Below are 16854 nucleotides of genomic sequence, written 5' to 3'. Positions count from 1 at the left end.
TACATATAAAAATTACAGTGAAGAGTCTAACATTCATTTTGAGGAACACATATTTACTTTCCCTAATTCAGGCAGATGGTTACTAGACCATAGTTGTGATCAATTTGTAATATATATAATGTTGAATCACTATGTTGTACACCTGAAACTAATATAATATTGTGAGTCAACTATACTTCATTAAACAATATAAGATGAAAAAATTTCCCAAGTCTGAGAGAGTAGTCTGATAGATAATCAAGGCACACTCATTCAGAATCACAAATATGTTTAAATACTATAGAGTTAATTAATTTTTAATAAGCAGGCTTGCTGATTTGGGGAGTTTTGAATGTTCAAGTAATGTTGGTTGTGCTCTTCCACCCAGAGGATAATTTAGTTCAATTACATGGGAAGTCTTCTGCAAACAAAATTCAGAGATTGCAAACAGGCCTTGATTTTCATCTAGAGAGATTACTGCTTTTTTTCTTTTCAATTTTTAATTGCTGATACTAGCTATTAAAAGTTCTAAGATATAATTATCGAACTTTGGAAAGGTAATTAAACTGGTGTGTAGGACAAGTAGGGAATGGTGGAAACTTTTAGGGGCATGATTCACTTCTGAATCTGGTCACCAGAAGAGTTTCTTTGTGGAAGGAATTATACAAATCAGAGGACTGTTTCATTAAATGTGAACATGAGACTTCTAAATGAGCATATACTAAGTTAGATTCTGCATAGCATTTCAAGCAGGTCTGTTTTATTTTTGAGATATTGTTATTAACAGAAAGTTTTTTTGTTTTATTTTTTGAATATAGGAGAATTCATCTGCATATAAAGACTTGACTGGGAGTTTTGTAACGATCTTGAAGCAAGTGGTTGGAGGAAAGCTCCCAGTAGATTTCAATTACCACAGCGTACCAGCACCATGGTTACAAATTCAGTTGTTGAGAATACTAGGACTTCTAGGAAAAGATGATCAAAGGTAAACTCTTCTAAGTAAATTTGATAGGCTTTAGTCATGTAGAGGTTCATGATAAACCAGATTCTCCCAATGCTTCGTTGACTTAGTAGTGATAAGTAAGCCACTGTAAGAAGTGTATAAATTCAGCTTGTTGAGATAATCCTGGCTTTCTGCTTATCTAAGTCCACTCACAGAAAAAGTTACCTTTGGAGCTCCGTATCTTCTGTGAAACTTTCTGAATCATTCTAGTTTGGAAGTTGGAAAGCTTTTTTATAAAAAGCCAGATTATAAATATTTTAGACTTTGGGAGCTATATGTTGTGTATTGCAACGTGTTAACTCTGCTGTGGTACATAGCTCAAAAGCAACCATAGATAGTATGTAAATGAGCACAGCTCAGTCCAAAAAACTTTATGGACGTTAAAACTTGAATTTCATATAAACTTTATGTGTCATGAAATCTAATTCTTTCGATTTTTTTAACCATTTAAAAATGTAAAAACCATTTTAGCCTATAGCCAATATAAAAACAGACATCTGGCCAGATTAGGCATGCAGACTATAGTTTGCTGACACTATTGCTATAGTGGAACAATTCATTTTGTCTGAATTACTTTTTTTAGGCAATAATTTTATGAAACTTTTTATTCATGTCTTTCCAATTACATATATGTTTTATAACTTTTAATTTTGCTGTAGTTTTTTAAACTTACAGAAAATTTCCAAGAATAATACAGGGAGCTCTCTACCTAGATTCATCAGTTATTTATATTTGCTTTGTCATTCTTTCTGTCTCTTCCTGTATGTGCATGTGTGCACACATTATTTTTATTTAAATTTTTTTTCTGAGCTGTTTGAAAGCAACTCGATTTATTCCCCTCAAGAGCAAGGACCATTGGCTGAAGTCCCTGATGTGTTTCTATCTTTAGAGCATATTATTAATCAGATTCTGACTTTAGAGATATGGTTTTGTTTTATACAGTAAGGTACATGTATTTGCTAATTCTCTAGTCTTGCCATACTACCGGATTATCCTCCAGGCTTTTGCTCCTAGTAAAGCCCTCTCAGCTTCAAGTCAGAATCCATCATTGGTGAGCTTCTAATGAACACCAGCTGGGCTGTATCACTCTTGGTATTGCTATTTTCCTTTTTTCTATCTTTATGAATCTCAACCTTGATTGAAGCCTGGGGTGAAAACCTGGAGTTGATGGAGCAGACACACACATTAGAAATGTTTGTCCATTGTGGAGCTCTAGTTGAAGCTCACTAGAATTGTTTTAAAACCATTAATTTCATAGTAATGCATTCAGATCTCATTGGTCCAAAAAGATTTAATGCCATCATATGTTGTCAGAAAGTTACTTTGTAGGCATTAGTGAATTTACTAAATTTGTTAACTCATTATCATCCTTTCCTTCAAGGATGAATTTGAAGAATACATACAAAAATGAATATGTTTACAGAGTTCAGAGAGCTCAATTGAATAGAAATTAGGCTTAATTAAGTGAGTAAAGAATATATCTCTTTTACAGTGTTATGGACATTAAAATGTTTTCTCCTTTTTTGTCCCAACTCTAACGAGATTTTATGTTAACATGTATTTCTTAAGACATGATATGCTCAATTTGGCAAAGTAAAAATGTTATTTTATAACAGGATTCTAATATATTTAATTGTAAGTATTAATTTACTGGAAAAGTCTTATGTTTATGGTCTTTTATATCTATTTGAATATTTTCTTGTGTTTTATAGCATTCTGCTTCTTAGGTTATTAACATTCAGCTCAATCATGTCCGCAAATGTTTCCACATTTTGTGTGGTTAATATAACTCCTACATTGGCTTTTTAAATTGGGAAGTTACGCTGTAATGTTAAGTGTAGAATTACCAGATTTTTTGGGGGGGAATATTTGTAATGTCTACTATATGATTGTTGTCTGTGGAAGAAATGCTTACGTAATAAAATGAGGGATTTTAAAATATGGTTCTGAATTTTCAGTTGATATGTATACTTCAGTTAAGGTGCAATAAAAGTACATGCACTTCAAATTGAGTTTTATAGCTGTATAGTTTTTTAAAAAAGAAGACATTTTCTCAGAAACTTGTAACATACATGATAAATAATTTGTATAGCCCAAGATTATTTTGATCTTTTTGTTTTGTAGTATAGTTTTTCTATAAGAAACTACTGTGTATTTCTTTGTTGATGGTGCTTTTTTCTATTAGTGCTTTTTGATTTTACAAAACATACAAAAATATCAGCTGAGAAGCCATATTTTTCACCATTGGCCTTTTAGAGAGGACTTTTACCTGGAGAAAAGGCATAGTGGCAGAGTGCTAGGGGTCTATAAGGCACTGCATTTTTGTATAGTTTCTACCTCAACTCAGTTACTGTAACTGTAATCTGTGACCATAAAGACATAGAATGGTATTAATTTGTTAATTTTACAAAAATATAATTTCTTTATATTTAACATAAATGAAAGTTAAAATTTTCTCTCTGAAGAACCTACTGCTGCTCAAAGAAAGACTGATACTTGAATATTTTTAAAAAAATAAGTATTTAAAATACATATAATATATTGTCTGGAATAATCTGGATATGTGAAGTATTACTATAGTAATTTTAAACAGGTAGAAATATTATATTACAAAGAAAATGATAAAAGAGTGTTCAATCAGATGAAAACCGTATTTAAAGTAGGTACAGATTGAGGAACGAGTTGATTGACTTTGCTCATTGGCTAGTCTGATAGAGCAGAAGGTTAAACTCTTAAAAAAGTGAAAGTGGAATATTTAAGAAGTGAAATTCCCATAACTTCATAAAATGAATTTCTTTCACTTCTTTTCTGTAGATCCTCAGTTTTAAAGAGAGAGAAGTTTGAAAAACTATGTTTTATTGGGTTATAATACTATAATTCTACTGCAAATAAAATATCTTTTAAACAGGACAAGTGAATTAATGTATGATGTTCTTGATGAATCCTTACGAAGAGCTGAGTTAAATCACAATGTCACATATGGTAGGTAATATTTGTGTAAATGCTGCTCTAATAATGTTTTCAGTATTATAGCTAAATCTGTGTTAGAATACTGTGAATTCCAGTAAATTTTAAATGTTAATTTTTAAGGTGGTTTTGGGTGATTATTTTTCATTGAAAGTATTGAATAACTAATAAAAATAATTTGGAATTATGACATTGTTTTAAATGTTGATGTAAATTGACTATTATAATTGTCTCTCTTTTAAAGACTTCATTTTTAAAGAGAAATTGTCTCTTTATTGAAAATGTTCAATAGATGATTCAACAATCAAGCATCTGACAGTGAAGATAACCCAGTAGGTCTATTCCGTACTTAAGAAAACAGTTTTCAAATAAAGCAATCTGTCATCTAGTCACCAAATATTTAAGGTTTTATTATTTATTAGTCCTTGTGCAAGATGCTTGGAATACAGTTGTGAACAAAACAGTCTTATCATTGAGCTCATAGCCTAGGGAGATGGAAAGGGACAGGTACCATGAATGTTACAGAGGCAAGTTACAGGGTACTGTGGAGCACATAGCAGCTATTCTTAGTTGAGCAGAAGGATAAGGAAGGCTTTTCTCAAAAAGTGATACTTAAGAAGACAACTAAAGGTTGAATTTGAGATAGATAAGAATATATAGATATGGAATAATGAACTTTGTAATGAAGAGACAGCAGCTATTTATGTTAAACACAATTTTAAAAAGTCTTTTAGTGATAGGAAACAAGAGTAAAATGGGGGAGGAGGGAGAAGAACTGAGAAAAGTAACTAGTCTTAATAGCCAGAGGGAAGAACTCTTAGTTCTTTATTGATCAGCTTGAGAAAGCTTACTGAAGAAAGTGGGATATTTTGAGATATTTAAGAGATAGAAGTAAAACAGTTTGAATTTTGCCTACCTTGGAGATGAGCAGTAGAAGAGGTATTGAGAAATATAACTCAAATAAGAAGTCATTTCTTAATCTGGTGAAATACCATGAAATAGGGGATAGAGAGGAGTATTTGTTCTTTCAGGCAATGATAAACTGCAAATCTTAAAGAATAATGGTTGTAGAAACGTAGAGTAGACTAGAGGGCAGAAGTTGAACCGGTTTTAACTGTAATAAAACTGAAGAAAGGATTGAATAAAGGATTGCATCTGTAAGACTAGTATAGAAGAAGTAATGTACATGGTAGTGAATTGGGATAGTAAATTTTGAAGGATAGATTTATGTTTTGCATGTATAAATGGTAGTTAAGGTAACAAGCATGGTATTCATTTGTTCAACCAGTATTTATTGAATTCCTACAAAACAAAACCTTAATTTTTAAACTAGATACAGATTGAGGAAAGAGTTGATTTACTTACATATTCCTCCCTGCTAAATGTGGGAGATTAAAGGAAAAATAAGGTAGACACAGGCCCTGCCCTTCTAAGTGTATAGTATAATGAACAGTTGATGGCATGGCAACCCACTCCAGTACTCTTGCCTGGAAAATCCCATGGACAGAGGGGCCTGGTGGGCTGCATTCCATGGGGTCGCTAGGAGTCGGACACAACTGAGCGACTTCACTTTCACTTTTCACTTTCTTGCATTGGAGAAGGAAATGGCAACCCACTCCAGTGTTCTTGCCTGGAGAATCCCAGGGACGGGGGAGCCTGATGGGCTGCCGTCTGTGGGGTCGCACAGAGTCGGACACGACTGAAGCAACTTAGCAGCAGCAGCAGCAGCAGCAGGATCTTACTGGGACTTACCAGGTGGTGCTAGTGGTAAAGAACCCGCCTGCCAATGTAGGAGATGTAAGAGACTGCAGGTTCGATCTCAGGGTCGGGAAGATCCCCTGGAAGAGGGCATAGCAACCCACTCCTGGATTCTGGAGAATCCCATGGACAGAGGAGCCTGGCGGGCTACAGTCTGTACGGTCGCAGAGAGTCAGACATGACAGCGACTTAGCACGCACATAGGATCTTATTATGTAATGAGAAGAATAAGGCATCAGAGGTAAGGATGATCCTTATTGAGGCGGGTGGTTTGGCTAGGAGCTGTCGGAATAATCCAAAGTAGTGTCAGAATTTTTCCAGGCAGCTAAAGTAAATTAAAAAGTTGTTTGAGATATAATTATTTTATTGGATAGGCAATATATGCACATGGTTCAGAAATCAAAAGGCATGAAAGGGTATACAGTGAACAGTAAAGTGTCCCTTCAACCCTTATCGCCTACTCCTGTAGATAACTGCTGTTACCTGTTCCTTTCGATGTAGAGAATACTGTATACCCGAGGAAATAGTTTTAATGTTCTCCATTAGGACATCCTTCTTTTATTAAGATTGACGAGACCAATGCTAACAGTTTGTTTCTTTGTAGTCTACTGGTCCAGTGTTTAACTTTGCCAGAGAAACTTAGTTTCTGTTGTTTTCTTTTTTCCTTTATTTACTTCTCTTTGTTCTGCATTTCTCCCCATATTTGTACTGATACAGTTTATAGCTTACATTTATCAGTGGTAGAGTATTCTCTAGTAAACTTAATATAAATATTTTATTGCTTAAACATATCAATATTAAATTATAAACTTCATAAGGACTGGAACTATCTCTGTCTTATTGGCTAGCATATCCCAGTATCTGGCACTGGGTTAATCAGTGAGTAATATGTTTTAATTGAATTAATAGAAGAGAAAGTTATTTTACTTTTAATCAATTATCTCATTGGGTTTCAGTCCAAACCATATTTTAATTAAAGTTTCATTTTTATAACTTACCTTAGTGTCAAAGGAAGAAATTAATCGTATCAGAGGCATTTAGAGTGTATCTGCTATGTGCCAGGCATTGTAAAGTGATATAGAGGATATGAGGAAGTATAAAATGTAAGCTTTGCCTTCAAGGAGTTTACAGTGTAATGGAGGAGATAACTTACTTATGAAGGCATAATACCAGTATAAGGCAGAATGTAAAGGGGGAGGTAAAGGGAGTAAATATTACAGGATTCCAGAGGTGGTTAAGATCACTGTGGGCTTCAGGGCACCTAAAGATTTATTGATGTAATAGGACCTTGAAAGATAGGATTGAGATAGCCAGAAAGGAGGTTAAAAGCAGTTCTAGGCAAAGGGAACATGAAAGAAGGTGCAGAAGTGGGAGTGTTTAAAACCCCCCACTGTTTCAGAAAACAGTGACTTGCCAGCTTGATTGGACAGTTAATAGTGGGAGCAGTGGGAAGAGTATATTGCGGACGTCCTCCTTATGGCAGCCATAGGAGTTTGGATTTTATACTGTATAAATATGGAGATATGGGATTGTTTTGGGCAGGAAACTGATAAGATGAGAAGGACATTTTTAGTAAACTATTTAATAAACTGAGAGATAATATAAAATGAAATATAAGGGATAGAACCATTGAAAGTAGATAGAAGTACTTTAGGTGTACTCTACCCACTAAGTACATCTAAAAACTTTGAACATTATATGTAAAATAAACACATGAGACTCTGAAACATGAATAAATGAAGGTAGACTGATTAGGGACATTGGCATGTAAGGAACAACTCCAAGGTTAGTACCCTGGGTTTTCTTTTTGCCTTGTATGCCCCAGACTGGGTACTAGAGAGCCAGCAGTCTGAAAATGCCAACAGGTGCAGATAAAAATGCCCTGAAAAATGCCTACTTTCTAGCCAGAGGACTCAGGCAAAAAGGGCAGACTAGCAAGATGGAAGACTTTTAGACAATAGTTTTTCTATTGCAGTCAAGCACCACATAGAAAAAACTATGGACTACCCAGAGCAGCAAAGGCTGAATGAAGAATCAAGATTTCCATCCTCATCAGGTGTAATGAGGTACCCCAACCCTCCCATGGAGCTCAGTGATGAAGACCAAGAGGGCAGCTGCAGTTTGATCCCTGCCGTATGTCAAGAGGGACCCTCCCTGGCATTGCCAGTGGAGATGATGTGGGAATCCTGGGTTTTACATCATCAAGGAACAGAGAACAATTGAGGTACCCCTCCCATCTTTCCTGGGGTGGTGGTAGAGGAAACTTGGTGGAGTGACAGGGCTTTTTCTACTGGTCCGGTACACTAGAGCCACTCCCTTGTTCTCAGTACAGGTCACATTGGGAGCAGTACTAGGGTGCCCCTTCCTCTCCCAGACAGAGTACCCTCATCCCCCATCCAGAAGGATGCAGCATCCCCTGCCATTCCAAGTGTTAAAGGAAGCAGAATGGAGAAACTGGACTACCACCCTCATTGGCTGGTACCCCCATCTCCTTGCCAGAGTGGTGACAGTAGATAACTTATTTAAAATGTAAGTAAAGTCTAGTCTGAAGGATAGAGTAATCAGTAGAATTCCTCAAATTTTGTACATAATCCTACCCAAAATATCTATGATAAAGCCATAGTGTGTCACAAATGTTAGGACATTATTAAAATTTGGTAATTTTTACTTAATGATATTTTGGTTAGGACCTGGGTTGCTCTGGAGGAGTAAGCAAAACTCCACATTGCATTTTTTCCTTTAGAAGTCCTCAGAGCACTTTCGTTTTAACCACTGCAGTGAGGAGACAGTGGAGTGACTGCTTTTTTATCTGTGGACTTAGACTTTTGTAGAGTTGGAGTAAAAACAGTCTTAAAATCTCTAAATTATTTTAAAATAATTTAAAAACCTATTTTTAATCCATGGGGTCGCAAAGAGTCGGACACGACTGAGCGACTTCTGTGTCTGTGTGTATGCCTAAGTTGACAAATAAGTGTATTTTTTGAACTATTAATTTTATTCTATACCTAAACTAGCAGTTCTTTTAGGTTTTGTGTAGGTCGTATAGGTTTCTGTCATATATTCTCCTTTTTTTTTAACCTTTAAAAATGTAATTGTACACCTAAAACTAATAATTTTATATATCAGTTATATCTCAAAAAATATAAAAATCATCCTTAGTTCACAGTTTACAAAGATAGGCTGAAGGCTGGGTTTAATGGTATTTTGCCTACTCCTGCCTTAGTTGATTAGTTAATTGACCAAGGCTTTCTCTGTTTACTTCATGAAGTCATAAAGTCAACTTTTTGAAAAAATTTTTCTTTGAAAACAAATCTATTAAAAAAAAAGAATTTTATTTATTATTTTGGCTATGCTGGGTCTTTATTGCTGTGAGAGCTTTTATCTAGTTGCTGGGAGTGAGGGCTGCTCTTTAGTTGCGGTAGGAGGGCTTACGATCGTGGTGGCTTCCCTTGTTGGGGAGCACAGGCTCTGGGGTGCATGGACTTCAGTAGTTGGGGCATGTGGGCTCAGGACTTGCAGTTCCTGGGCTCTGGAGCACGGGCTCAATAGTTGTGGTGCAGGGGCTTAGTTGTTCTGCAGCATGTAGTCTTCCTGGGCCAGGGGTTTGGTAGGCACATTCTTTACCACTGAGCTACTGGGGAAGTCCAAAGTCAACTCTTTTTCATAGCACAGAGTAAAGACTTTACAGCATAATATCTGCAATGATCTTTTTAGGTTCAGTTGACTTTATAGGTTTTCCTTTAATTAAAGTCGATTCACTTCTTAAAGAGATGTTTATTTCTTAAAAAATGCTTATTTCTAATTTCTTTTCTCTCCCTATTTAGAAAGTATTTATTTTAGTAAAACTTTTTACCCAAAATGTTTATGTGTATCAGTTTATAGGCAACTTAGCAGTGTAAAAACATAGCTAGTTGAATATTCAGGCTCTATTTTATATCTTGTACACGAATAAATGTTTGATTATTGTGTTTTAAACTTTTGGAAAAAGAGCAGGAGTGATTCTTTCAAAGATATGATATTCTTCAACCATGTGTGTTAGTTGCTCAGTTGTGTCTAACTCTTTGCAACCCAATGGACTGTAGCCTGCCAGGCTCTTCTGTCCATGGGATGGATTCTCCAGGGCAAGAATACTGGAGCAGGTTGCTATTCCCTTCTCCAGGGGATCTTCCTGGCCCAGGGATCAAACCGGGGTCTCCTGCATTGCAGGCAGATTCTTTACCATCTAAGCAACCAAGGAAGCCCTCAGTTGAACTGTTTTTAAGTCTGCTTATTTTGTTTAATGGTGCCTAAATGATTCTTCTTTACATGACAAAGCTCCAGCTCTTTCACTCTTGATCTTTAAGAGAGTTTGAAAAATATTTTAGTGTCCATTTTAATCATCTGTTATAGTTATCAGATCTTTGATGAGACTAGAAAATCGAATTTGAACACTATCAAGATGTTCAGTAGATTTTCTATAACCTTGGAGGTTAATTTTTAAGTTAATTTTTAAAAAGTGACTTGAGTTTTGAGTATAAAAATTTTGAAATAAATGCTAGAGCACCCTAAAATGATTATATTGAACTAAACCGCAAAGAGTCGGACACAACTGAGCAACTGAACTGAACTGAAATCACATGGAAATAAACTACATATCCAGTTTTTGTGTGTAAGTGGTAGAAACTGCCTGAGAATAACTTATTTTGAAGCATTCAAGGAGTGTTGGAAGTATCTATTTATATAGGAGTAATGAATATATTACTTATGTGCCCATTAGAATGTGAGTTCCTTGAGGGTAAGGGTTTTTGTCCCTGCTGTATCCATACTAGTAGAACAATGTCTGACTCATAGGAGGTTTCAGAAAATACTTGTTGCATGGATGAATATATCATTCTTATCTTTTAATATATATAGTTCTCTCTAAATTGTACTGTGGCAACATAATCCTAACAACTGTATAAAGCCTGAAAATAGTAAAATTCTTACCTTTGAAAAATTTCCATAAGATTTTTGACTAAAACTGACCTTCTGATTAGTTTGTTTTGTTAGGAGTTCTGCACAGATATATTTTTTATTATGGCTTACTATGATCTCTGAAGTTACAATATTTTATTTTTCTAGCTATTCTGTTTGAATGTGTACATACAGTCTATTCTATTTATCCTAAATCGGAATTGCTTGAGAAGGCTGCCAAATGCATTGGAAAGTTTGTTCTGTCACCTAAAATAAATCTCAAATATTTAGGTAAGATGATTGGTTCTTTTGATGGAAATTACCAAGAGAGCTTTTTGAAATTTGCTGAATATTTATTTTAAGTCACTTTATGTTATTTAATCTTGGTTTCTAGGACTGAAGGCTCTTACCTATGTTATCCAACAGGATCCCACTCTGGCTCTTCAACATCAGATGACAATAATTGAATGCTTAGATCATCCTGATCCTATTATTAAAAGAGAGGTAAACTGGTATTTTGAGTACTGTATGTGAAATGTTAAAATTTTTAAACATTTTGTTGGTCTTATGGAGAGAGATGAAAATTATGGGCATGTGCACACGTGTGTATTTTAACTTTTGAATGCATTTTATTTTTTCTACTGAAGTTTAAGGGACTTTTCTAAAAAGTACTTGTATCAATAACCACAAGAATGGTTTTAAATTGTGAGTTAGAGAAGTTAGGAAGGTGTAACTAGGTGGTGCTAATGGTAAAGAACTCCCGCTGCCAATGCAGGAGACGTAAGAAACATGAGTTTGATCCTGGGTCAGGAAGATCCCCCAGAGGAGGGCATAGCAGCCCACTCCAGGATTCTTACCTGGAGAATCCCGTGGACAGAAGAGTCTGGCGGGCTACAGTCCATAGGGTTGCAAAGAGTTGGACGCAACTGAAGTGACAGCACACATGCATGCACACACCTGTGTAGGATCCCTTATTAAGGAATCTTACTGGTCCAAGGGTTGTATCAATAGAAGACCAGAATTCTATTTCCAGTTCTTCCTATTAGTATAATTTTAAGAAATAATTTATGATAATTAATTTTTTTCATAATTTTCCTTAACATCTATAAAATGGGCTACTCTATTCCTTATTGAATGTGTAAGAATGTTGATAGAATTAATAAAGATAGGGACTTCCCTGGAGTTTCAGTGGTTGGGACTCCATGCTACTGCTGCAGGGGCACAGGTTCAATCTCTGCTCAGGGAGTTACGATCCTACATGCTGCATGGTGTGGCCAAAAAATAAAAAGAATTAGTAAAGATATCCCTAAACTGTTTTGAACTTCTTGGAAGGAAAGGTGTATCAGATCAGATCAGATCAGTCGCTCAGTCGTGTCTGACTCTTTGCGACCCCATGAATCGCAGCACGCCAGGCCTCCCTGTCGATCACCAACTCCCGGAGTTCACTCAGACTCACGTCCATCGAGTCGGTGATGCCATCCAGCCATCTCATCCTCTGTTGTCCCCTTCTTTGCCTGCCCCCAATCCCTCCCAGCATCAGAGTCTTTTCCAATGAGTCAACTCTTCGCATGAGGTGGCCAAAGTACTGGAGTTTCAGCTTTAGCATCATTCCTTCCAAAGAAATCCCAGGGCTGATCTCCTTCAGAATGGACTGGTTGGATCTCCTTGCAGTCCAAGGGACTCTCAAGAGTCTTTTCCAACACCACAGTTCAAAAGCATCAATTCTTCGGCGCTCAGCCTTCTTCACAGTCCAACTCTCACATCCATACATGAGCACAGGAAAAACCATAGCCTTGACTAGATGAACCTTTGTTGGCAAAGTAATGTCTCTGCTTTTGAATATGCTATATAGGTTGGTCATAACTTTCCTTCCAAGGAGTAAGCGTCTTTTCATTTCATGGCTGCGATCACCATCTGCAGTGATTTTGGAGCCCAGAAAAATAAAGTCTGACACTGTTTCCACTGTTTCCTCATCTATTTCCCATGAAGTGGAGGGACCGGATGCCATGATCTTCGTTTTCTGAATGTTGAGCTTTAAGCCAACTTTTTCACTCTCCACTTTCACTTTCATCAAGAGGCTTTTTAGTTCCTCTTCACTTTCTACCATAAGGGTGGTGTCATCTGCATATCTGAGGTTATTGATATTTCTCCCGGCAATGTTGATTCCAGTTTGTGTTTCTTCCAGTCCAGCGTTTCTCATGATGTACTCTGCATATAAGTTAAATAAACAGGGTGGCAATATACAGCCTTGACGTACTCCTTTTCCTATTTGGCACCAGTCTGTTGTTCCATGTCCAGTTCTAACTGTTGCTTCCTGACCTGCATACAGATTTCTCAAGGGGCAGATCAGGTGGTCTGGTATTCCCATCTCTTTCAGAATTTTCCACAGTTTACTGTGATCCACACAGTCAAAGGCTTTGGCATAGTCAATAAAGCAGGAATAGATGTTTTTCTGGAACTCTCTTGCTTTTTCTATGATCCAGCGGATGTTGGCAATTTGATCTCTGGTTCCTCTACCTTTTCTAAAACCAGCTTGAACATCAGGAAGTTCACGGTTCACATATTGCTGAAGCCTGACTTGGAGAATTTTGAGCATTACTTTACTAGGTGTATAAATCTACTTAATTTTTTTCAACTTTTTCCTTTTATAAAATTGCTTCATTATCTGCTTGGGTGTTCTAGATAGATCTGGTAATTCTCATGTAGAGACATGATTCTATACCTTCATTTAAAATGGTTTATGGGACCTAATTAAGAAGAGTGATTGTTTTATTTCTGATTTTAAAAATAATGAAGATAAAAAGATAAATTCTAGTAAACATCTAAATTATTTAAAAGCAATGAATTAAAAGTTCATTGAAAGAACATTATTACATTGAATAATATGAATGTTGAATTCTAAAGGTACTATTTTTGAAATAATGTTTCTGAGAAATTGCCATCTACATATATGCAATATATATGCATATATATTTTGGATTCGTATTTTTGATCTTCTAAAAAATTGTTACCTGCCTTGAATGAATCCAGAAAGTTTATGGATAATTTCTACGTGTAGACATTGTAGAAAAATGCAAAGATGCCAAGGGACAGTAACAAATAATTATATGACTTTTCTACTTTGAATGGATACAGAGCATGCATTTTCTTTGTGTGGTTAAGTAGTATGTTGAACAGGGTTGCCTTGGGTACAGTTTTCTTAGTTCTGTGCTTAATTATTGGGATTTAATTTAAAAATGAGAGTTAAAGAGAAACAGACAACTTCTAAAATTATCAGGTCTGGTCTGCAGTGAGAAAAGTAGTTTGAATTCTTTGGGGAGGATACTGAGCATCAGTGGTGCCCAAAGAAGGCACTGTAGTACTGATTCCTTAATTCCACTGTCATTTCTAACCTCCATCAGTAACTATGTGGCAAGAACTTTGGTCCTGGGGTATGGAGTGACCTGTTGCTTGGGTCTGGGATGCTCTTTTACCTGATTGTATTACCTTTCTTTCATAACAAGACAAAAGAAAGCATGAGGGAGTTAATAGAAAAGACCTTCTGCCATGCAATTCCTAATACCATGCCCCATTCAGTCCTGGAAATGCTAAGTTTCATAGTCCTAGAGTAGGAATTAAATTTGGTGTAGATTATCTTAAAATACATGGCTTACAGAGCCTACAGGAAGGATGTCTGAAACAGCTTTATAAGTGGAAAGCTAGTGATGGGGGATCTATGTATTTATAGATTTTAAATGGTGTTAAGGATTAACTGGAACAGTTTAAAAAAAATTCAAAATCTGTTATCCTTTGTACTTGAAGTCCTGAGTATAAGGATTGAAAAATTAGGAAGAACCCTAAAGAAATCTGAACAGATTTAACAAGTAGGGTACATAGAAATTCTCTTACAGCTAATATTGTTGATCCTGAAATGCTAGTAAAGGATGCTTTCTTATTGCTGCCTTTTGTTTCATACTGATTTCTGGGAACTATGGTATTTGTGGAACCTTAATATAGGGGCCTCAGAAAGCCAGGTAAATGGGAGTTTACTTTGGTAATGGTTTTTCTTCATCTTACTTAAGGCAGCAAGAGGTGTATTCCTCAGCACTGAGAAAGCCATAAAACAGTTCTTCCTTGATATCTGAGATTCTGAAAGTAGGCCTTGCTGCACTTTGAAGTGCTTGCGCTACCTTATCCATTCATGAGACACCATTTGCCTTTAGCTGACAGATCCACTCAAGTGCACTTTTCTGTTTGGGAAGTATGGAAAAGCATTTTGGAAGACTGGATTTTTGTATATGTATGTATACAAAAGTCCAGTCTTCCAAATGCTTAAACACACGCATAGTATACAGGCATGTGTAAAGTAGGCTTAGATGCTTTCTCCTTGGAAGGAAAGTTATGACCAACCTAGACAGCGTATTAAAAAGCAGAGACATTACTTTGCCAACAAAGGTCCGTCTAGTCAAGGCTCTAGTTTTTCCAGTGGTCATGTATGGATGCGAGAGTTGTACTATAAAGAAAGCTGAGCACCGAAGAATTGATGCTTTTGAACTGTGGTGTTGGAGAAGACTCTTGAAAGTCCCTTGGATTGCAAGGAGATCCAACCAGTCCATCCTAAAGGAGATCAGTCCTGGGTGTTCATTGGAAGGACTGATGTTGAAGCTGAAACTCCAGTACTTTGGTCACCTGATGTGAAGAGCTGACTTATTTGAAAAGACTCTGATGCTGGGAAAGATTGAGGGCAGGAGAAGGGGACGACAGAGGATGAGATGGCTGGATGACATCACCGACTCAATGGACATGAGTTTGGGTAAACTTCAGGAGCTGGTGATGGACAGGGAGGCCTGCCGTGCTGCAGTCCATGGGGTTGCAAAGAGTCAGACATGACTGAGCGACTGAACTGAATTGAAGTTCAGTACATTTTTAGAAAATATATTATAAATCTTTTAACTTTTTGGTGTTTGCATGGCCTGTCAATGTAGAGATGTCAGATCATAATTATCTGTATCAGTCAAAGAGTTTTAGACTTTTGAATTGATTATAATTCCTTTTTTTCAACAATGGTTTTACCTTTCTTAAGTTCTATTCCGGTTAAAATGTGTATTTCTTGAGTGCCTGTTAACTGCCCAGTAAAGCTACATAAAAGTAGAAGAACCAACTATTATAAACCTTTGAAAGTGAAAGTTACTCAGTCATGTCCAACTCTTTGCAACCTATGGACTGTACTGTCAATGAAATTCTCTAGGCCAGAATACTGTAGTGGGTAGCCTTTCTCTTTTCCAGGGAATCTTTCAAACCCAGGTCTTCGGCATTGCAAATGGATTCTTTACCAGCTGAACCAGCAGGGAAGCCCAAGAATACTGGAGTGGGTAGCCTACCCCTTCTCCAGGGAATCTTCCCAACCCAGGAATCAAAGCGGGGTATAAACCTTTATGTTACAGTATTTATTGGGATTATCATGCATAGTTTTATAATACTGCTTTTGTTTTTCTTTCTTAAATAGACTCTGGAACTTCTTTACAGAATTACTAATGCACAGAATATAACAGTGATTGTCCAGAAAATGCTTGAATATTTACATCAGAGCAAAGAAGAATATATTATCGTCAACTTGGTTGGAAAAATAGCTGAGCTGGCTGAGAAATATCTTTTGGGCCCTGAGTCATAAAACACTTTCTAGTTATACAGTGACTTTATTTATTTATTTTTCAAAAAATAAATGTTTTTCCTTTTTTTTTAACTAAATTTTTTTTATCACCAAAAACATTTTGTATTGAGGTAGAGCCGATTAACAATGTTGTGGTAGTTTCAGGTGAACACTGAAGGGACTCAGCCATATATATACATGTATCCATTCTCCCTCAAACCCCCGTCCCATCCAGGCTGGCACATAACATTGAGCAGAGTTCCATGTGCTATACAATAGTTTTTTGCTTGTTATCCATTTTAAATATAGCAGTGTGTTACACAGTGACTTTAAAATGATTGGTATAGATATAGTCACTTGTAGGTTGAATTCAGAGGCCCAGCAATAACTTCCATTCCTGATGTTCAAGCCTTTCCTATTGTTAAAAACAAAAAGTTGTGTAGACTTCCTGGGGGATAACTTTTTTCCTGTTTCTTTTTATTCTACTGGGCCGTATTATCAACAGGAGTATACAGGAATCTCTTGACTCTTCTTTTATCCCTCCTTGTCTTTGACTTTACTTCCTACTCAGTTTCTTTCCTGAGTA

At 36.3% G+C, this 16854-nt stretch overlaps 1 protein-coding gene across 1 annotated transcript in view; it reads left to right on the top strand.

Annotated features, from left to right (window-relative positions):
* AP4E1 (adaptor related protein complex 4 subunit epsilon 1) overlaps window positions 1-16854 on the top strand; it is a 69871-nt gene that overhangs the window by 17578 nt on the left and 35439 nt on the right. The window contains exons 7-11 of the mRNA XM_055537977.1: window positions 798-964; window positions 3891-3964; window positions 10808-10930; window positions 11034-11143; window positions 16125-16264. Coding sequence (XP_055393952.1) covers window positions 798-964; window positions 3891-3964; window positions 10808-10930; window positions 11034-11143; window positions 16125-16264 — 614 coding nt within the window. The remainder of the gene's footprint in view (window positions 1-797; window positions 965-3890; window positions 3965-10807; window positions 10931-11033; window positions 11144-16124; window positions 16265-16854) is intronic.

The sequence above is a fragment of the Bubalus kerabau genome, chromosome 10 (assembly GCF_029407905.1).
Source record: "Bubalus kerabau isolate K-KA32 ecotype Philippines breed swamp buffalo chromosome 10, PCC_UOA_SB_1v2, whole genome shotgun sequence".
Lineage (NCBI taxonomy): Eukaryota > Metazoa > Chordata > Mammalia > Artiodactyla > Bovidae > Bubalus > Bubalus kerabau.
The sequence above is the reverse complement of the archived record's forward strand: the minus strand, read 5'-3'. Positions and strand labels throughout refer to the sequence as shown.